Source organism: Cynocephalus volans, chromosome 14 (assembly GCF_027409185.1).
Source record: "Cynocephalus volans isolate mCynVol1 chromosome 14, mCynVol1.pri, whole genome shotgun sequence".
Taxonomy (NCBI): Eukaryota; Metazoa; Chordata; class Mammalia; order Dermoptera; family Cynocephalidae; genus Cynocephalus; species Cynocephalus volans.
The window spans coordinates 83,966,712-83,985,513 of NC_084473.1; the positions used below are offsets into that span (position 1 = coordinate 83,966,712).

Consider the following 18,802-nt stretch of genomic DNA (forward strand, 5'->3'; position numbering starts at 1 on the left):
TTAAAAATATTTAAAAGAAATGACAACTCTTTTTTTCCCCAAGGTTTTCAAGTAATAAAGCCTGTGTTTAATTTTCTATTTTAGCTTTTTCTACAACCTCCGCAAGTTACAGGAAGTGTCAGAGGAAACATTAAAATATCATTTATATACATTTAGAATTAAAATCAGCCTTACACAAAATTGATTTGAATACAGTTAAATCATCTTAGAAAATTGCTTTACAAGAATTATGAGGTGTGTGTATATAAAAATTTATTTTTTGAGAATAATTTATCAGAAATTTATCCCAAATTTTGTCAAAACTTATAAACTTAACAACTCAAGTAACAGTAGCATCAGCAGAAAAATCTTTCTCAAAATTTAAAGTCATCAAAAATTATTTCCAATCTTGCATTTCCCAAGAGAGACTATCACTTTTAATTATACATACAGAAAATTGAGTGCTAAAAGTATAAACTTTGATGATCTCGTAAATAAATGTCCAAAAAGTGCAAGCCAGAAAAGTTCTATGATCAATGAAGATATCACATTGATAAAGTAATATCCAACATTGTACATACATATTTATGTATGAGATAAAACCATAACATTAAACATTAATTTTTGCAATTTTTATAAGCTTATGTTGCTACTCAAGTTACTCTTACATTTAAAAAATATTGCCTTTTTTAAGAAAACATTTTAGATTTTAGTACCCTTAGAGAAATTTTTTCCTGTTCTTTGAACAATTAGCCCTGCTTCTAATTTTGCATAGAGGTCTGTAAAATATGTAGCTGATGCTGTATCCCAGTAATACCTACCATACACCTGCAAGGCTGAAGTTTGGTAACTTCTTGCAAATGCTTTTTGTTTGATCAGCAAGGAATATTCCACTTCCGTTATGCCCATTCCCTTCTAGGGGAATAGAACTGGGCCATTATGAATGAAAAAGGCGACTTTACTTCACTTTAAACTGGCATTGCAGTATAACTTCTTGATCTTCATCTCTTTTGACATAATGTTTAGCTGTAACTCTCAGTTTTCCACTTAGAGAACCTGCCTATATATACATACTTAAATATATATACTTAAACATAGATTTATGGCATATAATTGGGAAGCTATTAATTCATTGTAGTCAAAATAAGATAAAATTTAAAAACATGAAAACAACTTTGAGAGTGTTAAGAAATTATTGTTCAGCAGAAAGAATATGTGCGTTTATATAAAAAAAAATTAGAGGCGATTAATCAGGAAACCAAGTGTGCAGTGTTAAAGTGCAGCCCTTCTGAACTTGGGTTACATCATGAGTAAGAGAATAGGGTCCTGGTTGTGAAGTTCAAAGAGTGGCTAAAATTGGTGATGTCAGGAATATTGCCATGGAAGCCACCACTGGCAAGTTATTAAAGATCAGCACAGCAGAAGATGTAATACTGGAGTCTGTAGAATAATATGAGCTTGGTTGAAGAAAAGCAAAGGAGTTTTTTCTTTTTCTTTTCTTTCTTTCTTTTTTTTTTTTTTTAAATCATAACCTTTTGAATACAAGCATAGCTGTGAAGGTAACACCATGCACAACACATGTGAAGTTTCACACTCTGTCATTTAAACACTGCCTTCCCCATCCCATTACCATGTACCATATAATTTGCATATTTCTCCTATTTAGAACCCCTCAACATCTTAGAGGCCACATAACGTATGCTGTCAAACTGACTAGGAACTCAGTACCACCCGAAGGCTATGGGGTCCCAGGCTCAGCTCCTCAGCTTTCTACTCCTCTGGATCTCTGGTAAGAGAAACATTTTCTCTTCTCCACAGCATTAAGCCCTCTGAATCTCCATAAAATATTAAATTTTCACAAAAAACTGATTTGTAATCTCTTTAAATTTAATGCATTTGGTTTGTCTTTCTTATTTTTCTCCATAAACAGATACCAGGGCAGAAACGACACTCACACAGTCTCCAACATTCATCTCAGCAGCTCTAGGAGACAAAGTCACCATTACCTGCAAAGCCAGCACAGACATTGATGATGATATGAGCTGGTATCACCTGAAACCAGGAGAAGCTCCTACGCTCATTATTAAAGGTGCTTCGACTCTCCATTCTGGGGTCCCATCCCGGTTCAGTGGCAGTGGGTATGGAACAGATTTTACCCTGACAATTAATGGCATAAAATCTGAGGATGCTGCATATTACTTTTGTGGACAAGATGATAATACACCTCTACACAGTGATACACCCTGTTACAAAAACCTCCACATGCTGTCGGTGGAATTGCCTCAGCTGCTACTGAACATGTTGAATATGTGGAACTAGCCGACCATTCAGTTTCTGTAAGGCCTCTCCATGTACATGTAACTCACTTCCTTTTTCTTTTTCTGTTGTTTCTGCTGCCCCCCCCCCGATGCTGTGCCTGACACACTTGCTATGACATAGACTATAACATCCTTTATCATGTAATCTCACTTTGAAGCAGAGGTAAATTCACATAACCAATTCCCTTCTCTAGCCGCACTCATTTCCATCTACAAGAAACAAAAATCAAGGACCAAGATGGATCTAGCTTAGGTTCTAAATAATAGCCTTAAAGGAAATCGCCCTCTCCCTGTAAGCATGCTCACACTCATTCACATGGTCATTCCAACTCTTCCCTAATATGGGGAAAGCAAGTGACAGATAGGAGAACAACATGTCAACTAGATGTGGACCCCTTAATATTCAGTTTCTCCTTAGATTTTTTTCTTCTTCCACTTTCTCTTGGTTTTTCTTGTTATAGGGATCACTAGGATGTCTCTTAGATCTCTTTTTTTCAGCAAATTGTTCTTTTGATGCAACCCGATTTCACAATCCCAAATTTGAAGAGCTACCTCCTAGTTCATTGACATATATTATATCTGGCCACTTTTGGCTTATCCCCTTTGTGTGCCACTGCTCAAATTTCATCTGAAATCCCAAGTCATTTTCCAAAACCTGAAGACTATGCAGAGATTGATGAGATTACCTTAAATTTGGGAATTCAGTATGCCTGAGGAAACACTTACCTTTGTACCTTCTCCAACATTCAGGTGATGCTATTTAATCGAACATTTGCTATTTAAAGTCACTTTTCTGCATAGTGTGGGAAAACAACAATAAACCAATGTCATCTCCAGGTCTTGACCTCATTGTTTCTGGACAATACCAGCTCTCATGCTGTTGTCCTACTATAGCCACCACCTGAAGATACCTCACATTTGATGAAACTTGCTGGGTCCTAATGAAACATTAATATTTGGCTGAAATTACAGCTCACTCTGCAAATTTAACTGAGTTTTCAGGTTAGTATTTAATAAACATCAAACAAGAAAAGCGGTGACTGCAACGATATTACCGAGGAAGGAAATAAGTGGATCACAGAGGAATGACTGCTTTGTGGTTGCGGTATGGTGAAGACAATCAAAGGCCATTATAACCAGTAATAATATGCACCATGATAAGCTCATAGGTGAGAACAAATTCTTTCCTACATCCACTGCCATTGAATTGGGCTGGAACCCTGGAGGTCAGGGTAGGTGGATGATGATTGAAAGCTTGAGCACATGAGTTATCTTTTTTTGAAATGCTCAATTTCAGAGATTTCCACCTATTCTTAAGAGTAGGCATGAAGTCAATTTGAGGGTAAAGTTCTCATGAATGGGATTAATGTCCTTATAAGAAGAATCCTTATAAGAGGCAAGAGAGCTAGCTAGCTCTCTGTTCTCAGCTACAGGAGGATGCAAGGGGAAGAAGACATCTGCAAACCAGGAAATGGGGCTTTACCAGATACTGGATCTGTTGGAACCATGATCATGGACTTCCAAGCTTCTGGAACTGTGAGAAATATATTTCTGCTGTTTAAGTCTACCCTCCCCCACCCCTTGTCAGTGGTAGTCTCTTATAGCAGCACAAACAAATATCTCTATATCTCTATATGAATGTAGATAGATCAGTAAGTAGATAGATAGATGGATAGATCAATATATTTCTATACTTTTGGTTTGTCTTTTCACTCACTTAATGTGGTGCTTAATGAACAGCTTTCTTTTGGATACCTTTTTTCTTTTTGTTTTTTAACTTTCAACTTATCTGTGTTTTTATATTGTTTGAATACATATATGTAGTTTTTGTTTTTATTCACATTTTAATATTGCTCTGTTAACTGTTATGTATAGTCTATTAATATGTAATGCACATTTCTGGGTTTCTCTCTGGGATCATTTCTCTCTGCCTGAAGATTATCCATTGGTACATCTTGCAGTGTAGGTTTTATAGCAATGGATTCTCTCTCTCCCCCCCCACCCCCCCTTTTGGTCTAAATATGTGCTTATTTTGCCTTCTTCCTTCAAGAATATTTTGTCTGAGTATAGAATACTAGTCTGTCTTCTGGTCTTTATTCTTTCTGTCAAGCCTGGAATTAGGGCAAGGTGACTAAAGCACTCAGGAATAAAATTTAAGGGAGCAGCAGAAAATTCAGTAACCAAGGTAATATTTTCAGCTGTCCCTTTCAGAGACCGGCTAACCAGATGGTCCTTTGGGCAGCAGGTCTGAACCATGATAATATGGGGGAGGCATAAGAGGAGATAAGGAGGAAGTTACTGTTCCTGGAGAGCAGGGATTAACATTCACTGGAGACAGGTCTGAGGTCCTATATCCATCAGAATGGGTGTCCCAGAGCCTGCAGGCCTCAGTGTGTCAGGGAGGCCCCATGGGACTCCTTTTTATGGAGAAATCAGCTATAAAAGTTATATAAGCCCATTCAAATATATTGTAGTGAAGATGCAATCAGTAAATCAGAAACCACTCAATACTTAAACAGAGATTTTTAATATATGCAGTTGTTTAAAAAGGTATTGGGAAACTAAAAAGGCAAAAAAAGGAATGTTGATATAACCCAGGCACAACAAAGGTAGGAATAAACCTCTAGATCCGAGGAAACAAAAGGAGCAGGTTGGGTTGGTACTTAGAAGTCTGCAGGAGGAACTCTGTAGAATAGGAAACATCCTCTGAGGAGAGGATGCTGTCTAGCTTCAGGAGCTCTGGGGAGAGTCCCCATACATCTGGGAATCAGAACTCCGAGGAGAAGCCCAGCCCCAATCCTAGCTAACGCTGATTGCTCTGAGGAGAGAGTGGGTGCAAAGCTGGAAACTGGAACCAGCTGCCTCCGAAACCAGCCTCAGCTGACACCGTGAGGAGTAATTCCCGGGATGGCAGTGATGAAAGCAAAATCAAACAGGGAGGGAATCAGCTACTTCACTTCTCCTGTCTCTGTCTTTCTGTACTACCCTCTGCTGGGATAACCTAACTGGGAGAAGCTGTTTTAAAGAGAAGTGACGTCTGCAGAGTCGTAGCCCCAGCCTATCAAAACAGAGTATCAAAAGAGGAGTTTAGAACTGAGTGAATATATTTAATATCACACACTGCTCCTGACTTTGTATATTTAGTATCCATACACAGACTTTACACACATTTGAGCTTTCATAAAACAAGTGACTTTATGCTTTTGCCTAACTAGATGTAACAATTTTTGGTACAAAAAAAAAAAAAAAAAAAAAAAAAGGTTTTTACCTTCTCCCTGAAAGGAGAAGCACAAATACCCAAGTACATAAGGGTCATTGTCTGGGTAGAATTCCAAGTATTGTTTTTTGGTCAAGGTTATTTACTCCTCAAATTCTGTAACCTACGTTTAATTACATCACAAAATTTATATACTGTCATAAAAGGCACAAGGAGAGATGAAAGAAGAAAGAAGAAATTAACTGATAAATATTAACATACACACACATAGCAGGCTGTGGAAGATACACGTAGCTACAACAATGGTCAGTTGTGTAACTGGTGATGAGGTCTAGTTGACTTTGAAACATCTTTCTTCTATACCCATTTCATATTCCATTTGTCCTCAACCAGCAACTAAGTTGATTGGGGTTCTATATCTGGTTTGATGAACCCAATCTTCATTCTAAACAATTTGAATGTTCAGTGGTCTTTTTCATCCTGTTATTATTTGTTCTCTGTATAGTTTTTTATTATCTTTTACTATTGTACATGGATACACAAAATCAGTCCCAGAAAATTCCCTGGATTCCCTTTTTTCTCCCATTTTAGAGCAGCAACCAAATTTCCCTTTGAAAATAAGAATCATTCACTACATCCAATTCCTTCAGTGGCCAAAAGGGCAAGATGGCAGTCTCAGCTTGCATTGGGACCATTGTTTTGTCTCCTGGTAGATGCATTCCTCTTTTATGAAGGACCTCAAAACTGCAGAGCTGAAAGTTGTGGAAATGAGGAGCAAATATTGTTAAAATTGTTTTTAGAAGTAATAGCAGTTGTAGCATTATTTGTTGAAAATCCCACGTGTTCTCATTAAATTCTTTGAATCTTTGATATTGATTGGTGTATATATGTGGATCTATTTCCTGTCTATTTTTTTATTAATCTGATTATTTTTACACTACTACCAAACTTTCTTGATTATTGCAGCTCTAAAGTAAATCTTGAAATCAAATATTTTGAATTTTTAAAAATTGTTCTTCCTTTTGGCTGTTCCAGTTCCTTTGTATTTCCACATAAAATGTTAGATACACTTTTCCAACTTTTAAAAAAAATCCTGCTGAAATTTTGATTGAGTCAAATCTATGAATCTGATATGAAAAAACTTGTCATTTAAACAATATTAGGTCTTCCGATCTACGAATTACATGTATTTCTCTGTTTATTATGATCTTCTTTCAATTCTCTTTGCAATATTTTGTAATTTTAAGTGTACAGGGCTTGAATATATTTTATTAATTCATCTCTAAGTATTTATTGGCTTATAATGCTATTGTAGATTTTGTTTCCTAACTTTTATTGCTAGTACATAGAAATAAATTTTATGTTTATATTATAGCTTTAATATAATGGCCTTGTTTCCTGTGACATTGCTGGCAATAAATATTTTAAGAGCATTATTTTGAAGACTTTTAGGATTTATTGCATACAAAATTATGTTTTTTTGTGAAAAAAACGTTTGATTTTCAAATAGCAAAATAGCTGCATTCCTAAGATTAAACTCTTAGTCATCTTGTGGAACCATTTCTTATTAATTGCTGTATTCCATTAGGTAATGTTTTGCTAAGAATTTTTTTTGGTCTATGTTCATTACTGATTTTGATGTGGAGATTTCTCTTTTTGTACTGTCTTGTTTGGTTTAATATAAGTGTAATTCTATTCATATAATGATTTTGGAAGTGTTCCATCCTCTATTTTTTTGGCAGAGTAGAATTGCTTTTATTTCTTTCTTAAATTGTTAATAGAAGATATCAGGAAAGTTTTCTGTTTCTGGAGTTTTTCTCAAGGGAAAGTTTTTAAATTCCAAGTTCACCATTCTGTTCCATTGGTTTATGTGTCTGTTTTTATGCCAGTGCCATGCTGTTTTGGTTACTATGGCTTTTAATGTATTTTGAAGTTAGGTAGTGTGATGCCTCCAGGTTTGTTTTTTGTTTGTTTGTTTGTTTGTTTTTGTTTTTGCTGAAAATTGTTTCACTATTTGGACTCTTTTGTGGTTCCATATAAATTTTAGATTTTTTTTTCTATTTCTGGGAAAAATGCCATTGGAATTTTGATAGGGATTACATTGAATCTGTAGATTGTTTTGGGCAGTATGAACATTTTAACAATATTAATTCTTCCAATCTATGAACACATAATATCTTTTCATTTATTGTGTCTTCAATTGCTTTTATCAATGTTTTATACTTTTTGGTGTACAGATTTTTCACTTACTTGGTTAAATGTATTCCTAAGTATTTTATTATTTTTGATGCAGTTGTGGGTGGGATCATTTTCTTCATTTCTTTTTTGAATGGTTCATTATTACTGTATAAAAATGCAACTGATTTTTGATTTTGTATCCTAAAATTTATTGAATTCATTTATTTGTTCTAACAGTTTTTGATGGTCATTAGAGTTTACTGTATGTAAGAAAGATCATGTTGTCTGTAAACAGGAACAATTTGACTTTCTCGTGTCCTGTTCCTATTGTCCTTTTATTTATTTTTCATGACTAATTGTTTTGAGTAAGACTTTTAGTACTATGTTGAATAAGAGTGGTGAAAGTGGACATCCTTGTCTTGTTCCTGTTCATAGAGGAAAAGCTTTTAGTATTTCACTATTGGGTATGATGTTAGTTATGAGCTTGTCATATATGGCCTTTATGATGTTGGGGTACATTTCTTCTACACCTAGTTTGTTGAAAGTATTTAGTCATGAAATGATGTTGAGTTTTGTCAATTTTTTTCCCTGCATCTATTGAGATGCTCATATGATTTTTTTATACTTCATTCTGCTAGTGGGGTTTGAACAGTTGTTTACAGCATGCATACGACCATTTTTGCATCCAAGGGATAAATCCCAGTTGACCATGGTGTATGATCTTCTTAATGTATTATTGAATTCGGATTGCTAGTATTATGTTGAAGATTTCTGCATCTGTGTTCATCAGGGTTATTGGCCTATAATTTTCTTGCAGTGTTTTTAACTGTCTTTGGCATGAGGGGAATACTGGCCTCGTAAAATGAGTTTGGAAGTGTTCCCTCCTCTTCAATTTTTGAAAAGTTAGAGAATGATTAGTGTTAATAATTCCTTAAATATTTGGTAGAAAATGTTCTATGTGCACTAGAAAAAGATAGTTCCATTTGGGGATATAGTGTTCTTTAGCAAGTAATTTAAGTTAGTTGCTAGTGTTAAGTCTTCTATATTTGGATGGTTTTCTAACTTCTATCAATAACTGAAAGAAGTGTGTTAAAATTTTGACTGCATTTATGGGTATTGGAAAATGCTACAAACCTGGGCATTAATTTTTCTGGACACTTCATTGTAAACTTTTACAAGCATAATAATGGAGCAAAGCAGGTTATAATTATTGCCATATTATTCCCTTTTTCTATTTCTATCACTGCCTTCTTGCTGTTCTTGCTATTAGGTTCTCTGACTATCACATTTAGCATCCAGGCACCTCATTCCCAGAGAGGGTGAACAATGCTCAGAAAGGGTACTTGCATTTTGTCCTGTGACTAGAGAAAACCATGGGAACTTCCAGGCCTTAATTAGACCATACCAAAGTGTCCATAGTCAAGGAATGCTACCCCATCTGCTATCAAAGAGATTTACCATCTCGGAATCAGAGATAGGAGCAATAATAGCCTGGGCACAAGACTGTAAGACATTTGTCAGTCTGGATATTTTGTAACATCATAGCTTTCTTTTAGGTTAACTCTGTCAACTTCTTCAGGGATTAGTATTTTATGATTTATTCCAAAAATAATTTCAGTATTACCACTTATTATGGAAGAAGAGGAGCTGACTTTTGTTCAGCAGTCCTTCACACAAGGTAACCCATCATTTCAATTGAATGATCCAAAGAATCCAGGACTGGGTGGTTGCTGCCCTAACATATTCTTTTCATGAGAGGGAAGTTCTACTGCTAGTTCCACCCTCCTGGTCCTGTTAATGCAGTATGTAGAGCTAGGGCTGGGTCTGGTGCTCACAGACCCCTCGAGCCCATTCACAAACCCTTCACACACAGGTCTGCGAACTAGGTAACCAGCAAAAAGGTCCTTGGAGCCTTGGCTGAAGTCGGAATAGTCTTTATTCAGCACACACACGTCTAAAACCTAGGCAGTCCAAAGAGATACTCAGAAACTCAACTGCTACTGGCAAAGTCCACTGAAAAACTGAGCAGCTACCAGCAGAGTAAATATGCTCTATTTTTAGACATGAGCTCTACCAGCCAGCTTCTGTTTCACAAACTGAAGAACACACAATAGCAACAAAACTAAAAAAATACATTGATGCACATGCACACTAACTCCACCCACACACAACTTGTTTACAAGAAATGTGCTGCATGACCCCCAACCGGATAGGGTGGGGAGGGGCTGACTAAACTATTCTATTTTCCCCACACAGTAAAATCTTAAGAGCCAACCTACAAAAAGATTAATGTTCTCTTGAAAGGAATTGCACCACACCTGCATTTTTTCATTCATTACACAATCTGCCACCAAACTGAAGTTCTTTGGGACTTTATCCCACGAGCCTTGTCATTTCTTTTTTTCTCTGATGGCCAGGGTCTTCAACATTCAACTAAGTCCAATCTTCACTAGAGAGCCACTGAGATGCTCTCTCAGACACAGGAAGCAGGGACCATGACCCTCACAGCCTCTGAGGAGAAGCAGCTGGGTCCTGAGGAGCTGAAGGGGTTTTTGTTCCAATGTGTTACACTGTGCATGGGTGGACAGCTGCTCCATAGCTGACAGTAATAGTCTGCAGCATCTTCAGCCTCCACGCTGCTGACTGTCAGAGTGTTCCAGACCCACTGCCACTGAACCTGGAGGCCAGATTTGATGTGTTATATACAAGGAGCTTTGGAGGGGTTTCTGGCTTCTGTTGGGTTCAGTGCAAGTAGCTGGTATTTACACTTGAGCTGGCCCTGCAACTGATGGTGACTCTCTCTGTTTAGGAAATTGCCATAGCTGCTGGAGACTGGGTCTCCATTCGACACTTGTGAGCAAAAATATAGATGCAGGAATATCTCCATAACATGCAATATGCAGACACAAGTAAAAAAAAAAGTCTGTCTTAGACTCAAATTCCTATGGATAAAAGAATCCTGAGTTTACAGGCTCTCTCTCTCTCCTACCTGTGACAGTGAGCAGCAGGAAGCTGAAAATGTGAGCCTGAAAATCCAGTATATTGGCGGAGCCCTGTCACAGGCTAAATATACCTCTTCTCATGAGAACAGCCATTAAAAGCAACTCTGAACATTTGTGGTTTCTGAAAAAGTGATAGGCAAATTGACAGGGTTTAGACTAGGAGTTTTTAGGCTCGTAAGTCCATGTGGTCCTTCCACTTACTTGTATAAGTCAAGTCAGTACAGGATGGGGAAAGTTCGCAGTTCTTTATCTGAGGTGGTATAAAACCTTGTCCAGGGCATCATTGTGTGTTTCTGTGCAGACAGGCTTAATTCAACCTCTAATGAGAGCTCTACTAGGTGGTGTATGCATTATATTTGCTCTGTGATAAAAATCTGCTAAAGATTACTGTAGGTAAGGTCCATCAGAAAATCCCATCCCCCATAGATCTGCCTCCTCTTTCCCTGGCAGCTGCTCAGCTGCAACTTTGCCCATCACATTCTCCTTAAAGGACTCTGAATGCACTAAGTACTGAGAAAACTCATACCAGTGCGTGATCTGGAACCTAGATATCCTCATGGATGTTTCCACAAAAGGAAAACACTGGTTCCATCCAGACAAGAGAAGCCACCAATAAGGCAAGGCAAAATAAACCCTTCTGTCTAATATAGAAGGAAATGTAACTATTGGTTTATTAGCAACTGCAATATATCCAGCACTCTTCCCCATGCTAGTTTTAAAAGGATCCTGGACTTTGAGGAGCTGGAGTAGAGACACATATTAAATAACTACAAATCAAAGTGATAATTATTTTAGCCACAATATGAACAATGTCATGTTACTGAGGTGTTAAACTAGAAGTTATATTTTATTTGGGAGTGCTGGAGAATAGTTTTCATATAAGTTATTGTATTAATACATTTTGTGTTGCTATAACAGAAATACCTGAGACTGGGTAATTTATAAGGAAGAGAAGTTTATTTGGCTTATGATTCTGGGACAGCTGCATCTGGCTCGGGCCTCAGGCTGCTTTTAATCATGGTAGAAAGTGGCAGGCAGCCGGCGGGTACAGGTAGATCACATGGTGAGAGGAAGAGAGAGAGAGAGAAAGGGGAGGTGCCAGGGTCTTTTTAAACAACCATCTCTCACAGGAACTAATAGAGCAAGAACTCACTCATTAATCCCCTGTCCCCCAGGGAGAGCATTAATTCATTCATGAAGGATCTGCCCCCATGACCCAAACTGCCACATTGGACATCAGATTTTCTGGAGTTCTGGGAGGACAATACATCCAAACTCCATCAGTTATATATTAATTATGAAAAAGTGAGTGAGAGTACTAGAGGCAGACAATTTAGGTAAGAGTTTGATCAAGGTTAGATTTTGAAAATTATTACTTAGTCTCACAATAAATTTAGATTTTATCCTTGTAGACATTGAAGAGATATAGGGACTACAAGGAAACATTGAAATAGCTTCTGTGCGACCTCAAGGACAAGTTGATTCTCTTGTGAAAGTATTCTCTCTTTCTTGTTCATTGGTTCTCAAAGATTAGGAATAAAAATGACTTGGAAATTGTGAATAAAGGTCCATTGCCTAAGAGATACTTATTTCCTAAGTGGTGCTGAGTTCACCTTCATTCTCCCTTTTAACTCCCTAGGCATCATTTTCAAAAAATAGTTAAGAAGAACGTAAGGGTTTATTTCACGACTCTCAGTGCCATCCTACTGACGTGTATGCGCATCCTTGTGCCAGTACCACCTTGTCCTGAAAACTGTAGTTTACAGTTCGCCTGTGCTTTGTAGTATGTTTGAAACTGGGAATTGTAAACCCTCCAACTTGCTTTATTTCAAAGTTATTTTGACTATTCTAGGCATTTAGCGTTTTTATATAAATTTTAGAATCAGTTTGCCAAATTGTACAAGAATTTTGAATCTGGGAATTTGACTGAGATTGCCTTGAATCTATAGATTAAGTTAGAGATAATTGTCATTCTAATAATAATGAGTTTTCCAATCCATGAACATAAAATGTCTGTCAGCTTATTTAGATATTTTAAAATTTCTCTCCATAATGTTATATAGTTTTTAGCAAATGTCTTACTTTTTTGTTAAATATATTCATAAGTATTTTGTACTTTTTGACGCTTTTGTTAATAGAATTGTGTTCTTAATTTCATTTTCAAATTGATCAGCAGTAGCATTAGATCCTCATTATTTGCAGATTCTGTATTTGTGAATACACCTACATGTGAGATTCAATTGTAACTCCACAGTCAATACTTGTGGTATCTTCATGATCATTTGTGCTGCCCAACACACATGCTCCCAGCTGAGGTTAAACAAGGCCACACTGATGTCTCATTTCACCTCTCATGCTTTAAACGAGTGTTCTTTTTGCTCAGTTTGGTGCTTTGTGATAGTAATTTTTCTGTTCAAAATGTTCCTGAAGCATAATTTTTTTTAAAAAATTTATTTTATTTTGTCAGTATACGATGTGGTTGATTATTGTGGCCAATTACCTAAACATCCCTCCCTCCACCCTCTCCTCCCTCCCTCCCAAAAGGGTCCTTTCTGTTCACTTGTCATATCAACTTCAAGGAATTGTAATTGTTGTGTCTTCTTCCCTCCCCGCCCCCTGCTCCTGGTTTTTTTTTGTATTTATTTATTTATTTATTTATTTATTTTTAGCTCCCACAAATAAGTGAGAACATGTGATATTTCTCTTTCTATGCCTGACTTGTTTCACTTAATATAATTCTCTCTAGGTCCATCCATGTTGTTGCAAATGGCAGTATTTCATTCTTTTTTATAGCAGAGTAGTAGTACATTGTGTAGATATACCACATTTTCCATATCCACTCATCTGATGATGGACATTTGGGCTGGTTCCAACTCTCAGCTATTGTAAAGAGTGTTGCAATGAACACTGGAGAACAGGTATACCTTCGACTTGATGATTTCCATTCCTCTGAGTATATTCCCAGCAGTGGGATAGCTGGGTCATATGGTAGATCTACCTGCAATTGTTTGAGGAACCTACATACCATTTTCAATAGAGGCTGCACCATTTTGCAGTTCCACTAACAATGTATGAGAGTTCCTTTTTCTCTGCAACCTCACCAGCATTTATAATTCACAGTCTTTTGGATATTAGCCATCCTAACTGGGGTGAGATGGTATCTCAGTGTGGTTTTGATTTGCATTTCCTGAATACTCGGTTATGTTGAACATTTTTTCATGTGTCTGTTGGCCATCCATATATCTTCCTTTGAGAAATGCCTATTTAGCTCTTTGCCCATTTTTTAATTGGGTTACTTGTTTTTTTTTGTTGTAAAGTTGTTTCAGTTCCTTGTATATTCTGGATATTAATCCTTTGTCAGATGTATATTTTGCAAATATCTTCTCCCACTCTTTTGGTTGTCTTTGAACTCTGTTAATTGTTTCTTTTGCTGTCCAGAAACTTTTTAATTTGATATAATCCCATTTGTTTATTTTTCCTTTGGTTGTCCGTGCTTTTGGGGTCGTATCAATGAAGTCTGTGCCCAGTCCCACTTCCTGAAGTGTTTCTCTTATGTTTTCTTTAAGAAGTTTTATTGTTTCAGGGTGTATATTTAATTCTTTAATCCATTTTGAGTTGATTTGAGCCTCTACAAAAAAACTCTTGGAGTTGATAAATGATTTCAGCAAGGTAGCAGGATACAAAATCAACACACTAAAATCAGTAGCATTTCTATTCTCCAATAGAGAACACGCAGAAAGAGATATCAAGAAAGCTTGCCCATTTACAATAGCCACCAAAAAAATGAAATTCATAGGAAAGGAATTAACCGAGGATGTGAAAAATCTGTCATTGAGAACTGCTAACCACTGCTGAGAGAAATTAAAGAGGACACAAGAAGATGGAAAGATATCCCATGCTCTTGGATTGGAAGAATCAACATTGTGAAAATGTCCATACTACCCAAAGTGATATACAAATTTAATGCAATCCCCATCAAAATTCCAATGACATTTTTCTCAGAAATGGAAAAAACTGTCCAGACATTTATATGGAATAACAAAAGACCATGCATAGCCAAAGCAATTCTAAGCAAAAAAAATGAAGCTGGAGGCATAACACTACCTGACTTTAAACTATACTACAAAGCTATAATGACCAAAACAGCATGGTACTGGCATAAAAACAGACACATTGATCAATGGGATAGAATAGAGAATCCAGAAATCAACCCACACACCTACAGCCATTTGATCTTTGACAAAGGCACCAAGCCTATACACTGGGGAAGAGACTGCCTCTTCAGCAAATGGTGCTGGGATAACTAGATAGCCAAATGCAGGAGAATGAAACTAGGCCCATACCTCTCACCTTTGCCCATTTTTTGATTGGATTATTTGTTTTCTTGCTGTAAAGTTGTTTGAGTTCCTTGGATATTCTGGATATTAATCCTTTGTCAGATGTATACTTTGCAAATATTTTCTCCCACTCTGTTGGTTGTCTTTTTACTCTGTTTATTGTTTATTTTGCTGTGCAGAAGCTTTTTAGTTTGATGTAATCCCATTTGTTTATTTTCCAATATTTTTCCTGTGCTCTTTGGGTCCTATTCATGAAGTCTGTACCCACTCCTACTTTGTGGAGCATTTCCCCTATGTTTTCTATAAGGAGTTTTATTGTTTCAGGATGTATATTTAATTCTTTAATCCATTTTGAGTTGATTTTGGTATATGGTGAAGGTATGGGTCTGCATTCATTCTCCTACATATGAGTATCCAATTTTCCCAGCACCACTTGTTGAAAAGGCAGCTGTAGGTTTTTCATAGATGTCCATTATGACGTGGAGGAAGTTCCCTTCAATTCTAGTTTGTTGAGAGCTTTTTATCATAAATGGATGTTGGATTTTGTCAATTGCCTTTCTCCGTCAATTGAGATGATCATCTAGTTTTTTAATTTAGTTTATTAATATGGTATTTTACATTAATTGAGTTTTGAGCATTACTCTACTATGTATGTCTTGAATAAATCTCTTTTTGATTATGGTTTATAGCCATTTTTATATTGGTCTATAGCCTTCTTTTCTTGGAATGCCTTTGTTTGGCTTTGGGATTGAGGTAATACTGGCCTCAAAGAATGAGCTGGAAAGTCCTCCTTCCTTATTTATTTACTGAAAAAGTTCATAGAAAATTGATAATATTTCTTCTTTAAATGCTTGAGGGAATTCATCAATGAAGTTTTGTAGTCTGGGCTTTTTTTGATATGCAGCCTTTTAATTTCTTCACTTGTTATATTCTTATTCATATTTTCTATTTGTTCTTGAGTCAGTTTAGGTAATTTGTGTTTTTCTATTTTATCTAAATTGCCTAGTTTAATGACATAATGTTGTTTATCTTATTCCCTTATAATCTTTCTGAAATTTCTGTCAGATGTGTAGTTATGTTCCCGCTGAGTTTGATAATCTCTATCTTTTCTCTTTTTTGTTTTTTATGAGTCTATGTAAGGGTTTTCAATTTTGTTAATCTTTAAAAAACCTACATATTTTTGTGTCAATGATTTTCTGATTTCTATTTTATTCATTTACACTCTTCCTTTATTTTTGTTTTCTTCTGCTCACTCTCGATTGTGTTGGATCTTCTTTATCCAGTTTCTTAGGGAGGCTAAGTCAATAATTTTGAAAATTTATTCTTTCTTTACTGGTAAAGACAATTACAGGCCTACTTTTATAAAATTATTTCTTTCTTTCAAATTACCACTCTACAGAGGTAAAGCTTGGCCATTTCCTTACTTGGGAAGCAACAGGAGAAACGTGAGAAGCTGGGATGAGAGCATTATCTTGAAGGATCTGTTTATCTGATGCTGTTCAGAACCGATTACCGGGGAAGCTTCCATACTTAAACCCCTTAGCACAGGGGCCATTTGGGAGGAAGAGAATAAAGACAAACAAAAAACCTAGGTAATATGATAGTTATAGATAGAGGACAGCCGTGATACCTACCCCCTATTATCCATGAAATGTATAACCCCCTCCTCTTGCATGTGGGCAGTACCTGTGACTTGCTTCTAGCCTATACAATGTTGCAAATGTGAAGGTATTTTGCAGATGTAATCAGGGTCTCACATCACTTGGTTTTGAGTTCATCAAAGGGAAATTATTCTGAATGGACTGACTTCAGAAGGTCAAAGCCCTTAAATGACATCTCAGGGAGATGAGCCTCAGTGAGCTGCTGTGGGGAGGTTTTTGCTTCCACCTAGAGCAACGTGGGAGGAAGCTCATTGTCCTGCTGACAGTAATAGTTCGCAGCATTGTCAGCCTCCACAGGGTGGCTTGTGAGGGTGAAGTCAGTTTCAGACCCACTGCCACTGAACCTGGCTGGGACCCCAGAGTCGTGACTAGATGCTTCATAGATCGGTAGTTTAGGGGCTTGTCCTGGTTTCTGTTGATACCAGTTCAGAACACTGGCGCCAAAAATATCATTGACACTCTTGCTGGTCCTGCAGGAAATTGTGGCCCTCTCTCCTGGAGACAGAACCAAGGAGGCTGGAGACTGTGTCAGTGCAATGTCCCCAGTGAAGCCTGGAATGATATACACAAAATAAACTGTAACAGATGTACTGAGACCATCCCCATGTAGGCCCAGTGCATTGACCACAGTCACAAGCAACACTCTGAATAACCAGAAAACAACAGGTAACTGGGTAACTTGAAATCTACAAGAATGCCTTAATTCTAGTGACCAAGAACCCAGAAACACAGGAAGCAGTGATGACCAGAATGGGTTTGCCTAACGTCTCTCTGCAGTCCTCTCACCTGGAACCCAGAGCAGCAGGATCCACAGCAGGGGAGCCCCTGACCCCATCTCTGAGAGCTGAGCTAGAGGCTGCTCCTCAGGGGCCCTGACAAGCTGCCTTTAAGGATGTGTTGAGGAGCCTGGGCCGTTGTCTAGTGACTCACGATGCAAATCAGCTTTCAAAAGCTTCAGTTGCCCCTCACAAGGGACATCTGCTCTTATTTTACCCAGAGGGAGTTGGGGTTAGCAAGCAATTTCCCAGTGTAGCGCAAGCATGCCCCTAGGGGCTTGTGACCTGTTCCACTGATCTTTACCTCCTAGTCTGTCTGAGATGCCTTGTGGAGGAGTGTCTGAGGCTGCCCTGCCTTTAGGATGCAAATTATTTTCAATCCCTCAGAATTAAAATTGTCTATTATCACAAATAATGGTACATTTCAAGTTGCGATCACTGTCAGAAAAAGAAAGCAGTGAGTTTTCACAAAAGACTAAAACAGGGTGTCCTGTTTCAGTGGAGAGGGAAAATTGACCCACTGAACAAAAATCCTTTAAACCAAGTCCTAAATTATCCCCAGGAGCTGGAAAGAATGTGGAGGGTAAGCATGGAAGCTTGATGGAGCCTGGGAGCCTAAACTAATCAGTGAACTTTGTGAATAAGGCACGGTTTCTCCATCTGCTCAGTTCTAGAAACAAAGCTGCATTCCCCTGGAAGTCCTCACAGGCAGAGGAGTCACTGCTTGGTGTCCTATTTATTGTAGAAGACAACCAGTCCCCAACTCTAAGTAGATCCATCTTTCTTGTCACTGAAGGCTAGAGCTGAGGAACCCCACATTCTCCTATAGCAAGATATGGTGTCCCAAATACATTGGTTGAGGTTGTATAATAGATTGATTTTAGAGTATAAAGTGAATAGAATGATTTACATTAAAACATTTCTTGGGGGTTCAAAGGGTACAAGGAATCAACTGAGAATAATCTAGTACAGTATTCTATTTAAAATCTTCATGGGAAAATACTTATATGTGCCTTTTTAGAATTTTTAAAATATTGTAGTCCAGGAAAACCATCTTTTACATTAGATGCAAAAGAGTTATTAGTGAATTTCTTTCCATATACTTTTATATATTTTTAAATTCTGCATACTATTACCTTTAATCAACAGGAAAAATCTTTACAGGATCTTTAAAGGAAATCATCAACAACTCTAAAACACCAGAATAGGTAGTGACTACTTACACTGGCACCAACAGCAGGTAGGACTGGATCCAGGATTCCTGTAAACCTGCTTCTAACTCAGCAGTCCCCACCCAGGTTGTGGGCAGAGAGTCAGATGTCCTCACACTGTCT

The 18,802-nt window shown here is 37.3% G+C and overlaps 2 gene segments (V, D, J or C); one reads left to right on the forward strand and one right to left on the reverse strand.

The window, feature by feature from the left end:
• The first annotated feature begins 1,719 nt into the window (after window positions 1-1,719).
• Window positions 1,720-2,298, forward strand: LOC134362589 (immunoglobulin kappa variable 5-2-like). The segment is given in 2 exon segments: window positions 1,720-1,768; window positions 1,910-2,298. Coding segments are annotated over 2 exon segments (438 nt in total).
• Window positions 2,299-16,918: 14,620 nt separating this feature from the next.
• Window positions 16,919-17,527, reverse strand: LOC134362590 (Ig kappa chain V-III region MOPC 63-like). The segment is given in 2 exon segments: window positions 16,919-17,244; window positions 17,479-17,527. Coding segments are annotated over 2 exon segments (375 nt in total).
• Window positions 17,528-18,802: the final 1,275 nt, after the last annotated feature.